At 45.2% G+C, this 17,335-nt stretch overlaps 1 protein-coding gene across 2 annotated transcripts in view; it reads left to right on the top strand.

The window, feature by feature from the left end:
• CNTNAP2 (contactin associated protein 2) overlaps positions 1-17,335 on the top strand; it is a 999,981-nt gene that overhangs the window by 939,698 nt on the left and 42,948 nt on the right. For both annotated transcript variants that reach the window (XM_083577628.1, XM_083577629.1), the window contains 4 exons: positions 179-415; positions 5,407-5,652; positions 6,458-6,591; positions 15,311-15,404. In XM_083577628.1, the coding sequence (XP_083433754.1) occupies positions 179-415; positions 5,407-5,652; positions 6,458-6,591; positions 15,311-15,404 (711 nt within the window). The remainder of the gene's footprint in view (positions 1-178; positions 416-5,406; positions 5,653-6,457; positions 6,592-15,310; positions 15,405-17,335) is intronic.

Here is a 17,335-nt window from a genome sequence, read left to right as displayed (position 1 = left end):
AGTCGCCAGTCCCTCCACACACCTCTCTCCCCAGAGGTCTGCCCATGGAGGGGGGGGGGAATCTGTGGAAACAATCCCTGGCTCTTCTCTTTTTGACCCTCCTGTGCAATATGTGAAAGCGGTTATTCGCCATCTAGAAGGAGCATCTTTCGACTGAGCATTTTCCATTCTTGCCCAGGTGCCGCAGGAGGACAGAAGGGGTTTCTGGGCTGCATTCGCTCTTTAAGAATGAACGGTTTGACTCTGGATTTAGAAGAGAGAGCCAAAGTCACCCCTGGTGTGAAACCTGGGTGCTCAGGCCATTGCACCAGCTTTGGGATGTACTGCAAGAATGGTGGCAAATGTGTTGAAAAATACCATGGCTACTCTTGTGACTGCTCTGGGACAGCATACGACGGTCCATACTGCAAAAAAGGTAACATTTTACATAGGATCATGGCACCATTTCCGAGTGTAGCACATGGACATTGTGGATCATAGTTTGTTAGACAAAAAATACCTCCCCATCACAGACTGGAGCCAGCTGAATGTGTACAAGCCGGAAGGGGCGTAGAGCAGGTTTCTCCAGATGTCTGGATTCATACATATGCGCCAACTTACAGGGCAGATGGGGGGGGTGTCCCGCATGTGTGCAATGTCACACGGACATGCTAAGCATCCCGAGAGCTGGCTTCTCCACCCTTCCGCAGCTCCTGTCGATCTTGCGCCCAGCAGCCGGCCATGAAAGCCGTGACTCTGCGCTTGGCCCCCTGAATATTGAGCCAATTAATGATGCAGGGCCCCCAGAGAGCTCAGCCCCCCTCCAGTGGTGCCCCTGGATTCATCTATACCTTCCAGCAGTGCTAGGGGAGAATCAAGAACTTGCGGAGAGATGGGGGGGGGCATCAAGTGAGCAGCAGAGGAGGCGGGAGAGAGGGTGGAGGAGGTGGGAGCGGGAGGCAGAGGCGGGCAAGATGCTGCTCTTGGGGCGCTGTGAGAATGCACCTTCAGTTGTTGCACTATTGATGTGTCTTGCTCTAAGGGATGGTAAATAATTGCAGTAACAACCAAGTTGTTACGACATTTTCTTTTTTCTCAGTAAAATAATGCAGGGAAGCTCCCCTCCACTTCCTACTCATCTCCCTGCCTAGTCTAGTCAGAAACTCATAGCAGAGGTCTAGCTGACAAATAAAAAGAAAAGAAAATGAGAGAAAAAAGAAAGAAACAGAGGAGGAAGGATCACATGCATTATTAGCCTAATAAAGGGTAAAGTGTATTATACTAATTCGGTCCTTATCTTCTAATGCTGTGTCCTCATGTGCTCCTCCATAGTCTCTCCAAGACTATTTCTGCATGTGCATGAGGAATAATGTTTTAGGTCTAAACAATTGTATTCGCTCATTGGGCTGCAATGTGACTTTTCATTATTAGCATGTCCCCATTTATGTCTTTCTGCCACATTACATACGTTTATTTATAAAACTGAGAGATTGGTAACCATGACTAGACGCAAAATAGTACAGAGCAATTCCCGCCCTCTCTCTTCCTCTCCCAGCCCTACGGGGGATAGAATAGCAGCTGCTACACTCCCTTATAGTGTAGTTTTTCTACTCTGTGTAAAAGTGAGAAATATACTGATATTGTGTTTCCAAAGATCTGAATTTATTGCATGGTTTGATGCCCAAAATAAGTACAGCAGGCTGGACAAAAATGACTTTGTCAGATTCAATTTGTCAAAACTGATTGCTGCAATCTAAAAATTAGTTTTAGAAGTGGGGCCTTTTAGCGAGGTCAAACTGTAGAGAGGCACTTTCAGAGATTATGGGAAAGTGAGAACCCTAAAGAAGGGAGAGCAATAATTTGTGGATAATTTAAGAAAACAGAGAGGAGCAGACCCCCCCAAAGTTCTTCTCACTCCCAGGGAAATGTTGGAGCACCTGCTTTCTAAGGGACCCTGTGGCACATCTTAGAGATGACTCTGAGTGGACTAGAACATATAAAGCAAAAGTGCTGAGATCTGATTTGCAAAGCAGACTAGGGGCCCGTTCAGACCAGACTTGAGACAGGGCAGTCATGTGTCCTAAATTTAGAGAGGACCATCCTCTGTTTTAAGCACTGTCCAGTCCAGTCCAGTCCAGTTTAAAAATAAGGAAGTCCAAGAAGGGGGAGCAGGGCTCTTGAAATTGTCCAGCAATAGTCCCCACCTGGGCAGCAGACACAGGTCACCTGGTCAGAGTCTTCGCCACTATGGCGAGCTACATGAGATTTCTTTAAACGATAGCAATTGTTTCTAAATTTGAATCTATACATATTAATTAGGGTGTGCAAATGTTGTGCATGTCATTGTCCTCTCTTTTCGCAAAGCATTCCTATTTTGAGGGGTGCATAAGTGGTCACCCTCGGGGGAGGAGCAGGAACATGCCTGCCCAGCCAGTCTTTCGCACCTCCAGACCATCCAGACACCAGCACATTGTGTGTCATATTTGCATAGGGGTCAATACCTGAAGTCCAGCATGTATTGGCCCAATGGCACATTCATTAACTCACTGAAAACCCAGGAGGTTACTCCATGGTTTGGGCCTATGGATGTCACAGGCGTTCGCTAACTCTGATGTCTGAAATGCAGCCCTCTGGCAGCCTCCAAGGAGGAAGACGTGTGCCTTGTGGGTGCCATAGGCAAGAACATTGCTTTACATGCACAGAGCCTCGTTCAGTCTGGCTGCGAGACAAGAAACTGCACATATTCCAGTAGTGAAAATAGATCCTTCTTTATCTTACACAACAGTGACTTTCGATTTCAATGCATTTACAGGACCGGTAAATAGGAATGATACAAAAGAATCTAAGCAAATAAATGCTGCTGGCACTGAGGACCAGCCTAGATTGGTTTATAACTAGCAAGCACTTCTCAGGGTGAGCGTGGGCCACACACTATGGGAATATTTTTATTGATGAAATTCATGCTTGGAATTCCTGATTGATGGCTGCTGTGAAATTGCACCACTTCCCGTCTTTGGAGGCCCCGATCTCGCCTATGAGTGACACTTCAGGTGCCGGAGATTTGCAGCAGCTGGCCAAGGACATAGCTGTCAAAATGGAGTTTGACATTTCTTTCTATTAGGAGCTTTTTCGGGTGGGGCGGGGTGTAATCAGCTGCAATTGTTCTTTCACTGATCTGAGAAATTGTTATGAGGAGCGGCTGAAATGAGTCTGCAGTCCCAGAGATTGCTTTGCTGACCTCATTTTGCCCTTAGTTTACGTATGTTTCCCCTTCTTTGTGGAAGCCGCCCAGCAGCACTTAATGGCATTTCTGAGGGCTGAACCAGTTTGTATTCATTTTGGCATTCTTATTAGCTTGCTGCCTAAGCAGAGGGGCTGGGGGACATATCCTGAAATTAATGGGCTTGTTTTTATATAGGAACGGACTATCTGAGGTGAGGAAGATATCCCTCTCCATCTTCACATAAGAGACGAGAGAGGATTTGGCCACTGGGCAAAAGAGCAGGGGAAAGCGTTTGACTGCAGCAGCTTTTGCAGAGCTCCCCTCCTCACAGCTTTCATGCTCTCGCTGACTCTTTGGGCTCCACTGTGCTCTGGGCATCTCAGTTATGATGGCCTTGGCAGTGTAAACTGCCTTCAAGAATTGATAGAAAGGGGAGCTATAAATTGTGTTTCAGCACAATCCTAGCTGTGTCTTACTCAGAAGCAAGTCTTGTGGGGTTAGGGCTGCAGCCATCCTGAGCAGAAAAGTGTTGCTGCTGCTGCTGCTGCTGCTGCTGCTGCTCCTGGTCCCGCTTGCAGGTTTCCCACGGGAACCTGCTTGGCCACTGTGACCAGATAGGCCTTCGGTCGCATCCAGCGGGGCTCTTAGGAGCAGATAAAGAAAAGACCAGGTGTCTATCATCAAAATTCATCCTAATCCAAATAGGACCCTGTTGCAAGACTCCTTTGCCTCGCTTCTAGATGAATTGGAGTATAATTTTGCCATTTTTGTATGTCCCAAAATTGCAATGAAAATATATGGAAACCTAAGAGTTGCTTACAAATGCTGGAAAAGTCTACATTTTGTAATGGTCCTGGAAGAAAGAATATTTGCACCTTGTGCTAAGATATAGGCTGCTTAATTAATGTCCAGCATCGCTATCCAAAACCATCATCACTATTTATAAAACTCCCAAAACCATTGAAAAAAGTGTCTTAATTCACATGGATATAACAGGAAGAAGTGCATCAGCAGCATCTCCTTTCACTGCCCAACAACAAGAACTGGAGGTTTATAATGAGATGGGATAAATAACTAAATTGAATAGGAGAGAAAGGGAGTTATAAAATTAGCCAGGAAAAGATTTGGAAGTGCATCAAGTGACAGGAATGACTTCTCTTGAGGGCAGCCCACGTGGTCTGCCCTGGTAAAGCAGAGCCCGCAGGTAAGTCAGGAGGGTGCGCTGCGTGTGTGTCGGGATCGCGGCTGGACTTCGGGGTCATCATGACACTCAGAGCCAATCTACACATTCGGAATGACCCTGGGGGGCTGTGCAGCTTTAGGGGCGACAGCTGCAGGCCAAGATTTTTGGAACCTACAAGTCCCCCACACTTTTAAAGGTTTTGATGATTAACTGGTTAAAAGGTAGACATTTGATTACAGAAATACCCACCACAGATTGATAGCCCCAGGGAATACCTCACTCCAACACATGAACCCAAACTTTTTTATTGATGCCCTTACTCATTTCAAGCAGTTGCCTAGGACCTCTTCACACAACCCTGGCGTCTTCAATCATGGCCTCTGAAGAAGCACTTGAAACGTCTGTGGGTGGAAGCAGTCATCTGCATGCCAGTCATGCCCTTAGAAGCGCCATTTTGTGGGCAAAATGCTGTTGAACCATAAAGTGGGTCAAACCCAAAGTAGTGTGGCTCACGGTTGGTAGTGTCCGCATGTAAGTTTGAGATTTTCATTATCAAGCAAAAGGGATGAAATTGGATCTAACAAAAAAGGAAGGTGTAAAATGGAATTGCTTTTCATGTTAGTATTTTGGAGGAGATTTATGGTGGAATGACAGCTATAAATCTATCACAGAGAGCTCTGAAAAGAAAGGATGGACTGTTGTTTTATGTGATTGCACCAGGGACACTTCTAAACACATTAATTCATTTTTTGGGAAAGCAACAAAGTGCAATACTTGCTAGTGTTAGATTTAACAAAGTCTTGTGAAATTGCTTCATTCAAATCGTTTCCAGGTGTTGCCCCATTCTCAGCAGTTTCTTTACTGGGCATTTGCCTGCCCATCCATCACATCTGTCCAGACTGGCCCATTGTTCTAGTAAATTGAGAGATGAGCTGATGATAAGATTACGATAATTATAGTGTGTGTCCATCCAAATATGTCATAGTACTGTAACTTCCTTTTTCTTTTTTCCCCTCTCCAGACGTGGGCGCTTTTTTTGAAGAGGGAATGTGGCTCCGGTATAATTTTTCATCTGTGGGGAATAACGTGAAGGACTTAGGTAGCAGAACTCTCTTGAGCTCAAAGGAAACAGAGAACGTTGTGTCAGACCAGAGCCTGAAGAAAGAAGAGCTGAGCTTTAGCTTCAGCACTAACAAAGCCCCCTGTATCCTCCTGTATGTCAGTTCTTACTCCCAGGACTACATGGCTGTGCTGGTGAATCCCTCCGGTAAGTGCTTTGTCTTTGCTCTCCTTATGTGAAAATTCCTCTCCTTATGTGTTTATTATACTGTTACAAAAGTTGGGTGCTTGCTCCTCTCTCTGCTGAGCGGCAGCAAAAACCCATGGAGTTCCAGGCACTCGCCCAGGGTGACAGTGTCCCTTTGGAGAATTGAGACAAAACGGAGACTGTCGTAGCTTTAAGAAACAGGGTGTGTCAGTCTGCATGGGGGGAGTCCAGACCTTGCAGCATGTTCATCTCAAGAGGGGCTTGACCTGCACAGCTGTGCAACCATGGAGTCCAAGGCATCTCATCCTTGCCAGTTTGGGGATAGCAGAGAGTTGTAGCTGCTTTGTTGTTGAGATGTTGGCCCCATCATCTTACCTACAACTCCCCTTGTACCGTGTGCAAGTTCTGCTTTGAAGCATGTCACACGGGAACAAACCCTCGGGAAACCATGGCTGAGGACAGTGCTGTGGCAAACCTGAGCTTGCTTCTGTGGAATGTGTGAAATGGCCTTCGGACCTCAAATCATTACAATCGCACATTGCCCTGGACCCAGAAACATCATAAAGAGGTCACTGAAATGTCACTAAAAGGGCAGAATGGGGGTGGGGTAGGGTGGAACGGGCTATTTGCAGGGTTTTTCAGTGGGTTTCAATTATACGTGATTTCACCGACATGTGTTGTGCCTCAGAACATAACCCCCACATCACAATGACAGGATGTAAAAACTAAAAAGTTGCAATTTTTATAGAAAAAGTTCTAGAAAACAGATAACAATAACTGAATAGTTGAATGTTATTTTCTGTAGGAAACTTGCAGATTCGATACAACCTTGGAAGCACTAAAGAGCCGTATAATATTAATGTAGATCACAGGAACGTGTCAAATGGACAACCACACAGCGTTAACATAACACGGCAAGGAAGGTTTATCAGTCTCCAGGTAAATGTGCTGTTATGGGGTCATTGGTAACATTAATGGTAAGAATGTGGAATTTACAAATGGAATACAGCAGAAGGTGGAGGAATCTAAGCCAGCCAGGCATCAAACACAGATGGGATGCTCATTCCTCCTTTGGTCAGAGAGAGAAAGGGGGTTGAACAGTGTTTCCCAAAGTGGGCGATGCTGCCCCCTGGGGGCGTTGGAATGATCCTGGGGGGCGGTAGCAGTCTAGGCTAGGGTGCAATTGGGGGGGCGGCATTGAATAAAAATAAAGGGGTGGGGGAAGCATAAAGAAAGAAGAGAAGAACATTATTGAAAACTGTACATGTTTCATCTGTTGTGTAATGATGCTTACCATCCGGTTGGGCGCCATTGTGGGACAGTGACAGCGCCTCCCCTGGAGGTGAGGGGTTTTCCCAGGCTTGAGGAAACCCTTTTTGCAGCTTGCCTGCCTCTTTGGCAAAGGCCAGGTGGGCTGTGGCCCCGGCCCCTCCCTGACGGCGGATCAGACTGTTTGTTTGCTTAAAGAAGGGAGATTTCCACGGGGGCACTGAGTAGGTTTTTTTCTTGAAAAGAGGGCAGTAGGCAGTATTCGACTCCAATCAAATAGTTGGCAAAGGCTTTTGTAGGAGTTGACCTACATTTATAATTACATCATGATGAATGAATATTAAAGACAGAAAAGCCTTGCAAAAACCTAGGAGTGCACATGCACACACTTTGCTTAGAAACAGAACTTTTGTTTAGGACATGCGACTATAACTGTAACCTTTTTTAAAAAAGACTTTAGTTGTTGTTTTGCACTTCCTGTATAGTGTTCTGTTTTATTTGCTTGGTTTTATTTAATTTTTAATTGTCCCTGAGCTTTTCTGTTGTCAAGCAAGGACCAGAACTGTTCAGCCTCATGAATGTTAGTCTTCAGTATTTGGCATGAAGGGAGAAGATCTGTGCAGGGAGAGAGACCTGGCCGTTGGTTGTGCTTGTCTGGCCTCCCTGGGCTGCTGAGGTCCCCTCTGAGTTCTGAACACCTGGGAGCCCTCCTTTTCTCTCCCCTTCCAGCAAGATCGGACTCTGAGAGAAGGGGCTTCTCCTTCCTCCCTTTTCAGCGCTGAGTTCCAGGCGTGCCGCAGAGATCCCTGGCGCATCCAGTTTTTCTCCTGAACCTGGTGCAAAGAAGTCTCATCCCCTTTCCTGATCAGAGGGAACCATTCTGCTTAGTACTGAGCTGGTGCTCAAACTCAGCAGGATCACTCTGCCTTCATAGGGGCTGATGCGAAGAAGGAGCAATCCTGCTTTCTTTCTTTTTTTAAAAAAGACTGTACTTGAATATATATTCATTGGCTGATTGTTTTTCTTACTAATAATTGTGATTTTACTAAAACAAAATATTCTTTTGCAACTTACACATCTTCAAAATATATTCCTTTTGTCCTTCACCTTTTGATGAAGGATGGTACACTGTGAGCCTGTGGACAAGGCTTGCCTTATCTTTTAATATCTGTATAGCACTTAGAAAGTTTTAAGTACAATACAAGTATTGTTATTAATGCAGAAACTCCAAGTGTTTTCCAGGGACAGTCCAGGATTTACAGAAGCTGTCCCAGTTTCTGATTTGATCCCAGAATATCCCGCTTTTCCTTAGGTCGCCCCTATTTCCATCAGTGAAATTTTGGAGGGGCTGCAGTTATGCGACCCCCGAGCCAAGGAGATAAGTGACTCTACAACCTTTCAATCCTGCCCACCTAGCAGCCCGAAAGCACGTCAAAGTGCAAGTAGATAAATAGGTACCGCTCCGGTGGGAAGGTAAACGGCGATTCCGTGTGCTGCTCTGGTTCACCAGAAGCGGCTTTGTCATGCTGGCCACATGACCCGGAAGTTGTCTGCGGACAAATGCCAGCATCCTCAGCCAATAAAGCGAGATGAGCACCGCAACCCCAGAGTCATCTGCGACTCGACCTAATGGTCAGGGGTACCTTGGCCTTGACCTTTACAACCTTTAGAAGGCAGCCCTGGATATTTTATTATGTTTTTATATATGTTGGAAGCTGACTGGGCAAGCCAGTCAGGTGGGTGGGGTGGGAGGAAGAAGAAGAAGAAGAAGAAGAAGAAGAAGAAGAAGAAGAAGAAGAAGAAGAAGAAGATGCTGTCCCTATTTTCATCAGAGAAATGTTGGAGCGTCTTTTTACCACAACAAGATATTTCAACTCTTAATGTCTCACTCCCTGATAACCACTAGATGGCAGCACATCATAACTTTTTGAAAGGCTCTTCTCCTGTTTTCCTTATTCCCACATATTATATTATTATTGGTAGCTAGTTATCAGAAATTAGTCAGCCATTATTGATTTCTGGACACCCGCAATTCCTATTTGAGGATAAAGAATCACCATGTGTGTTAAGTTGTGGGTGAACATACCAGACGACACAGCGATTCTTCAAACAGCTCTTGTTTATTCACAGGCCAGAACAGAACTGAGCTGAAGGGTTCAGCCAGCCTGCTTCTATAGAGCTCCACTAGAACACAACTGTAACACTTTCTGTAACTATCCAATCACTGAACATCACTTTCAATCCCTTATTTGCATATGTGGACCTGAGTGAAAACTATACAGTATCCCCCTGCTGGCCCAGGGTGAGAACTTCAGTACATAACAATGTGTGCCCCACATTCCCGGGGTATTTGAGTGTAAAGGGCATTTCTCACTGAGGCACCAAATTATTGGATTCATGATATAGATATTAATCATGGAGGGTGGGATGCTGCAATTCGTTCAGGGATACTTGCAAAGGAACATACACTTGCCAAAAGACACATACTCTCTAGTAAAAGGAAGTTGCCAGAACTTTTTCTGGAAAAAAGAAAGTGCACCCTCTTTGAATTCTGTGGTTTTACATATGAATAACGATCATCTGTTCCTGAGCAGGCCTTAGAATTAGGTAAATACAACCTCATGAACAACAGCACATGATATATTGAACTGTGTCATGATTTATTTAGCAGAAATAAAGCCAAAATGGAAAAGCCATGTGTGAAAAACTAAGTACACCTTATGATTCAATAGCTTGTAGAACCACCTTTAGCAGTAATAACATGAAGTAATAGTTTTGTGTTTTATGCATCTCTCACATCATTGTGGAGGAATTTTGGCCCATTCTTCTTTACAGCATTGCTTCAGTTCATTATGCACAGCTCTCTTAAGGTCCCGTACAGCATTTCCGTTGGGTTGAGGTCTGGACTTTGACGGAGCCATTGCAACCCCTTACTTCTTTTCTGTTGTAAATTTGCTGGTGTGCTTGGGATCCTTGACCTGTGGCATGACCCAGTTTCGGCCAAGCCTCAGCTTTCGGGCAGATGGCCTCACATTAGAATACTTTGGTGTACAGAGGAGTTCTTGTCGACTCAATGACTGCAAGGTTCCCAGGTGCCCTGTGGCTGCAAAACAAGCCCAAATCATCACCACCATGCTTGACAGTTGGCATAGGTTTGGTTTTTGCCAAATGTGGTGCTGTGCATTATGGCCAAACATCTCCACTTTGGTCTCATCTGTCCAAAGAACATTGCTCCAGAAGTCTTGTGTTTTGTTCAGATGCAACTTTGCAAACCAAAGCCGTGCTGCCATGTTCTTTTTCAGAGAGATGAGGCTTTCTCCTGGAAACCCTTCCAAACAAACCATACTTGTTTTGTCTTTTTCTAATTGTACTGTCATGAAACTTAACATTTAATATGCTAACTGAGGCCTGAGGAGCCTGAGATGTAACTCTTGGGTTTCCTGCAATTTATCTGAATGTTGCACAGTCTGACCTCGGGGTGAATTTGCTGAGACGTCCACTCCTAAGAAGATTGACAACTGTCTTAAATGTTTTCCACTTTTAAATAACACTGGTCAACAACAAATTTGTTGTCTGCGTTTTTTCAGTTGATTTAGGACGAAACTGATGCGCTGAATCCAAAAATCACATTGGTTTTGCTCAATCAGATCAAGTTTTTGAGCTATGGCACATGTCATAGAATCATAGAATCATAGAGTTGGAAGAGACCATGAGGGCCATCGAGTCCAACCCCCTGGCAAGCAGGAAACACCATAAGAGCACTCCTGACATATGGTTGTCAAGCTTAAAGACCTCCAAAGAAGGAGACTCCACCACACTCCTTGGCAGCAAATTCCACTGTCGAACAGCTCTTACTGTCAGGAAGTTCTTCCTAATGTTTAGGTGGAATCTTCTTTCTTGTAGTTTGGAACCATTGCTCCATGTCCGCTTCTCTGGAGCAGCAGAAAACAACCTTTCTCCCTCCTCTATGTGACATCCTTTTATATATTTGAACATGGCTATCATATCACCCCTTAACCTCCTCTTCTCCAGGCTGTATTTTTTTATGTTTTTGTTCACATGTACGCTTGTGTGGAGCATTTTAGAAGAAGTTGGTGGGGGTAAAATGCCATGTTGAATAATTGTTTTGATTGGAAATGATTATTTTAATGACAAGAAGTATTCAGGTCCTAGTTCTGGGTGATTATGTCGAAAAGGGATCAGTTTGAAGTCATAAAACCTCGAAATCTTCCATAAATTGGTGCGGCTGGGATCAACAGAAAGAACCGGAGCAGCCTCAAGTATCCTGATCTTCTATCAGCACGTCGTCCTGTAGCTCATTGTGATGAAATTCCAGTGCCTATCTTCGGAGAACTTCCTGACATCAGTGACAAAGATGCCTCCAGTGTTGAAGGACATGAAGAAGAAGAAGTGGTTCTTGAAGATGATGCTCCACGTCCATTTCCCCAAAAGGAGTTGAATGATCTAGTTCGCGACCTCAGCTTGTCAAAGGACTCTGCCGAACTGTTGGCATCCAGATTGAAGGGAAAAAACCTCCTCTCTGACAGTGCTCGCATCAGCTTCTTCCGCAACAGGCATCAAGAGTACCTCAGTTTTTTCTCGGAAGAGAAGGACTTGGTGTACTGTGCAGATATTGTGCAGCTTCTGCTCAAGCTTGGAGTGCCACAGTACGAACCCAAAGATTGGAGACTGTTCATTGACAGCAGCAAGCGATCACTGAAATGTGTTCTGCTACACAACGGCAACCAGTTTGCCTCTATACCCCTGGCTCCCTCGAGTACACTGAAGGAGAACTATGAAGCGGTGAAGTATGTGCTGGAGAAAATTGGTTATGATCAGCATAAGTGGTTTATTTGTGTTGACCTGAAGATAGTGAACTTTTTGTTGGGACAACAGTCTGGCTTCACCAAGTACCCATGTTTTCTGTGCATGTGGGATAGTAGGGACCGTGCTCAGCATTACACGAAGAAGGACTGGCCTGTGCGGGAGGAATTGGTGCCTTGCCAAAAAAGGAACGTCATCAACGACCCTCTGGTGGACAGAGACAGAATACTCTTCCCACCACTGCACATCAAGCTCGGCTTAATCAAGCAGTTCACCAAGGCTCTGGACAAGGATGGTGACTGCTTCACTTACTTGTGCCAGGCTTTTCCAGGATTGACCATGGAGAAGTTGAAAGCTGGCATCTTTGACGGTCCTCAGATCCGTCAGCTCATCAGAGATCCAGAGTTCGGAAACTCGATGAACGAAGTGGAACTGGAAGCGTGGAAGGCATTTGTTCTTGTAGTGAAGAACTTTATTGGCAACAATAAGGCCAGAAACTACGCAGAACTTGTCAACAACATGCTGACTGCTTTCAGAAACCTGGGCTGCAACATGAGCGTCAAGATGCACTACCTATTTTCACATATGGACCGGTTTCCTGAGAACCTGGGTTCAATGAGTGACGAGCAGGGGGAGAGATTCCATCAGGACATGAAAGAGATGGAGACCAGGTATCAGGGTCGCTGGGACGCAGTCATGATGGCTGACTACTGTTGGACTCTGAAGAGAGATCTCCCTGCCGCTGAGCATTCCAGGAGTTCCAAGAAACGGAAGTTCAAGCCCTGAAGTTTGAAAAATGGTGAACAACATGCAATTTACGTGTACTTACCTTTATCAATGCCCACCATTCAGTTTACAGTAAACCTGACCTGATGGAGAGAAACGGATGCCATTTCCTGATTCAGCAGTGCAAAAATACCCTAAATCAGTTGTAGAAATCTAGACAGCATTCAAAAAGTAAAAAATTGTTCCCCAGTGAATCTTTCTCACTGAATGATGGACATAAAATTGGTTGGAGATGGCCTTAGAACCCTTCCCAGTTTCATGGGCAGCAGCACTTGCTTCTCTAAGAGCCTTGTGTTGTCTTTCTTCTTTGGCATTGTGTTAAAACACATCTGAATGCTCCAGACCAGCAAACTGCCAAAGCTTTGGCTCTTATAGAGGTGGGCACACTTGCTGATGATCAATTAAGCAAGGGCATTTGATTAGCAGCCCCTGCCTGCTACTTAGCCTCTTAATTCCTATGGAAGCAGCAAGGGTGTACTTAGTTTTTCACACACAATTTCTCCATTTTGGCTTTATTTCTGCTAAATAAATCATGAGACAGTGTAATATGTCGTGTGTTGTTGTTCATCTGAGGTTGTGTTACCTAATTTTAAGACCTGCTAAGGAACAGGTGATTGTTCTTATGTCTTCATATGTAAAACCACATAATTCAAAGAGGGGGCACTTTATTCTCCCTGTGACTGTATATATCTCTATCTCCCGCTGGCTGGTGCTATGAAGTACAAATTCTTTTAAATCTAGTAGATATTTTCCCATTTATAAGAACACGTCCCTGACCAGCAGCATCTCTCACTATCGGCTGCCCTACACCATGGTATACGAATAGTAATAATCTCAACAACTTTGAAGTTGTCATTCTTCTGATTTCCTCCTGCTTTTTATTCAGCCTGAAAATATTCACACCTATTGCTATTGCTCAGCTGCAGGAATTCTGACAAGACTGACGCACAAGATGCCCAGTGCTCATCAGTTTCCCTCTGGCACAGCTGCCGGTTTTTCACCCTTGAACTGGGAGAACGGGGGTTGCTACCTGCTTTCATGTGACCAGGCTGGTGTCCGCATTTGCTCCCTAAGCCTCATGTTTTCTAAAGAAAGAAAAGGAAGCACAACCTTTTTCTTTTGGTTATGACCTCAGATGGTTGGCCACTTTAAACCAGCCTCAGAGACATTAATATTCTAGTTCCTCTTAGGAAATCTGGGCTCAGTTCTCCTCCGCTCCTTTCTCCCTCGCTCTCTTTGCCTGCTTGCTTTTTCCCTTTCCACTTCCCTGTTTATATCCATCTGGCTTTTCTGTTTAGACGGGGGCACCAGTCTTTTCTCCTCACCTGGCAAGTGTCTAGCCCAGGGTTGTCCTGAACATTGCAATGCTGAGCAGAAAAGATGGTGTAGCTTTCTATGTCAGCTTTGAAAGGGAGGGTGAAAATGCAGCTCCTTTTCTGTCAGCATCACTCAGGAAAATTAGTAAGGAATTGCGGAAGCCCTCCTAACACACATCAACACAGGGGGGCGTTGAAATTTACTCTCTTTCTCTGAACGCCCAAATGTAGCTTTCTCCCAAAAGAAGGAGATCGTTGCCACACCAAGATCCACATGGCATTAGGTTCCAGAGGTCCCAGGCGTGCTCAGAGTTTGTGTCCTTTTGGAAATGAGGCCCAGCAGAGACTCTGGTGGGGTCTTTGTAATATATGCCTTATTTACACCTGAAATTGTGATGGAGGGGTTCACAGCATTAACCCCCCACAGGGTCTTTTTTCTTCCATAGCCACAGCCTTGGATTCAAACAGAAATTAAACGTTGCTCTCAAACATTGCTCTGGCTCTCTCCAACTTGCTTCTTTACTTCTAAGTCACCTCACTGCCCCATCGCTGCTCTCAGCTGGCTTTTCTGTGGAGGGAGGGGGCTCCACCCATTTGACGAATGTCACTGAGCCCTTTAATCCCCCATCACCTCACCTGGAAGCTATAACAACAACAACAGCAACAACAACAATTTTATTATTTATACCCCTCCCATCTTTTAACCCTTGCTGGAATCCCAGGGGTTAGAGGGGTCCAACATTCCTGCCCCCAAACTCATAGCACTAGGTTTGAGTTACAACACTGTGCCAGACCTTGGCTATTAATAGATGTATTCCTTCTGCTCTATTATTTTCAATTGTTGTACTGTTAATTAATTAAGAAATTAATGATGAAAGCAATCATAATTCAGAATTCAGCAGATTTCATGTATTCAAGTATGTCAGATTCTGACATGAGCAAATGATCTCAAAATGTGTTTGGAGTTCTGGTTTTGTTTGTAGACAAAAGTCAGAATTGGGTGTGTAATTTGAATTGAAACTCAAAATCTAAAATCTGGTTTTTCAACAATAACAGAGTTTGGTGCTTTGCTATTTGATTTTATTACATGAAATATGAATTGTCTCACTTTACAATGTGTTCAACCCTGAACAGAAATCTGATAGATAAACATAAAAGGATAAATGTCCTTCATTTCTAAAGCAGACAGTTCAGCAAACCAAAAGACGTGAGCCTGTGAACGGGAGTGGATGGGAGACTGATAGCAGCACCATGTTTTGGCTATTTCTCTTCCCCACTGAGGCTTGACCCTGGCTCTCACGGCGGCTGCTGCTGCTGCTGCTGCTGGAATGTCCTGCTTATCAGGGTGAAGCCAGCAGCCCCAAGCAGAAGTGTCGGCTTAGTGAGGGTAACCTCCTCCAGGAAGACCCGGCTGGGTGGCAGCCTTCTCAAAGCCTGGCTTCTTTGCTTTTGTCTTTCTCCAGCTGGACCTCTACCCTGCCCTCACCTACACCCTGCCAGCAGCATCAAGCCTCCAGTTCCACTCACTGAAGTCACTTTTCCTAGGAAAAGTAATAGGTAAGGATCTGTTTTTAAGAGCTTTTGTTTCTTGGTTTGCTTATGGCTGTAGGGTTTAATCAGAGGGTTAAGCCTATAAAGTTATAAGGCCCAGATTATGATTAAATGGCATTTTTAAAAAATTGTGGCTGCTTTGTTCTATCAATTTATTGCAGACCCTTCATTAACTTGAAGCGACTGCTCTGTTGGGATTATAGTGTTATGCAGTCAAACAACTAAAAGGCAGGTGAGTGAAACATGCAGGTGCCCGGGGCTGGAGGCTGGCATTGGAGCATCTGAGTCTTAGGGATTCTGCTGTTCATGTGCTTATTTATTAATTACTATAATTTAATAAATTTGTATACGGCCCTTCATCCAAAGATCACAGGGCAGTTCGCAGCACAAAGTTAATGGGTGGAGATCAGGAGTGGCACAGTCAAAGAGCTGCAAGCAAGTAGCTGTAACAGCAGACTTGTATCCACAGTAAATATCAGGGTTTGGACACTGGCAGGGAAGAGCCCTTTGCAGTTCTGTATCTAACTAGACATGGCACCATCCAGCCTCTGAATTAGATAGGAAATGTATTGTGGTTGGGTCACCGGTGCAATGAAGTCATCACTCCGTGCCAAGACCTGGAGGCTGAGAGTCTGCAATTGCCATGAATGGAATTCCCTCACTTCACAATATAGTCCTGGGCCTTGTAAGATACACTTTACGGGTGCCTGTGTGCATTTGCTAGAGGTGCTTTGAAGTGTTGACTTGCAAGCACTTGCTGACCAGCTGATGGCCAGCGATGGCTCTGTGGCCAACAATCAGCTGGCCTTAGTTGCACCAGCACAGCCAAGCAACTTGGATGCAAAGTGCTGGAGGAAACGCTTGGAATCCAAACCCCTTTCTGTTTAGGGGGGTCTCCTTTTCTGCAGAGACTCCCAAGACTGATTGGGGGCTACAGCAAGTCTCTTTAAAGGTGTGCCTCAAAGCATATCTTCAAAGTGTCTTGCTCACTGCCAGGCAGCTTGTTTGCTTGCTTGTTTTTGTTTGTTTGTTTGATTTACATAACCCCCTCCACCACAAGATCTCAGGGCAGTTCACAAGCTTCATCATGCTGCCAGGTGGATGACAGGTGGGTTTGCCTGTGCAGAGTGGGAGAGATAAGATCCAGTTCCCCCCACCCTGTTCTACACCTTGTGGGAGCTGTGCAAGAACCAAGGATGCACTCCCAGGCCCCACTGTGTCAGGCCCTACTGTACAGCAGTAATATAGAGTGGTGTAGCATGGCGGGGACTGGGGGGGGGGGTCCTATGCCCCTGGTAAGAGAGAGAGAGAGAGAGAGAGAGAGAGAGAGAGAGAGAGAGAGAGAGAAGGGCATTTCCCCAAGTCCAATCCGTCATCCCTTATAGCACCCACAAGACTGCCGTTTCTTTCTTTGGGCTTGAAGGGCATCTCTGGTTGCTTAGCAGTGCTCAGTGTTCATGCCTGTGGGAGTCTGGGGGAAATGCCATTCTAGCATGCAGCTGGCAAGGAACACTCCGCACCCTTTTTTGCCACCTCCTGTCTCCTGTTTCCTTTCTCCCTCGGCCGTGACAAGAGTATTCCTCATAGTTCATAGACTTTTGCTACATTCATCCAGTATTCTAAGTAGGTTTGTATGAATCACTCTACCCAGCCACGCACACAAACACAAAGCAACTCAGTTTATTTATGACTTAGCTTTATATTGTGCATGAAAGATTATGTGGCTGCAAAGATACTGAGCTGTCTCCATAAGCTGCCATTTTGAAAGACACTTCCAGAGGTTTAATGAAACCTTTGGAGAAACTGGAGAGGGAGACAGCAATCCTTGCCATAGGCCTTCCCTGCCACCAGCAAATTTAATATATTTACAGAGATCCCAGGGCTTTCTAAAGCCTGAACTCACAGGAACTCAGTTCCGGCACCTCTCAGGTGGGTGC

The sequence above is a fragment of the Podarcis filfolensis genome, assembly GCF_964270895.1.
Source record: "Podarcis filfolensis genome assembly, chromosome: 12".
In the NCBI taxonomy this organism is placed as follows: Eukaryota; Metazoa; Chordata; class Lepidosauria; order Squamata; family Lacertidae; genus Podarcis; species Podarcis filfolensis.
This window is presented reverse-complemented; position numbering and strand designations above follow the sequence as displayed.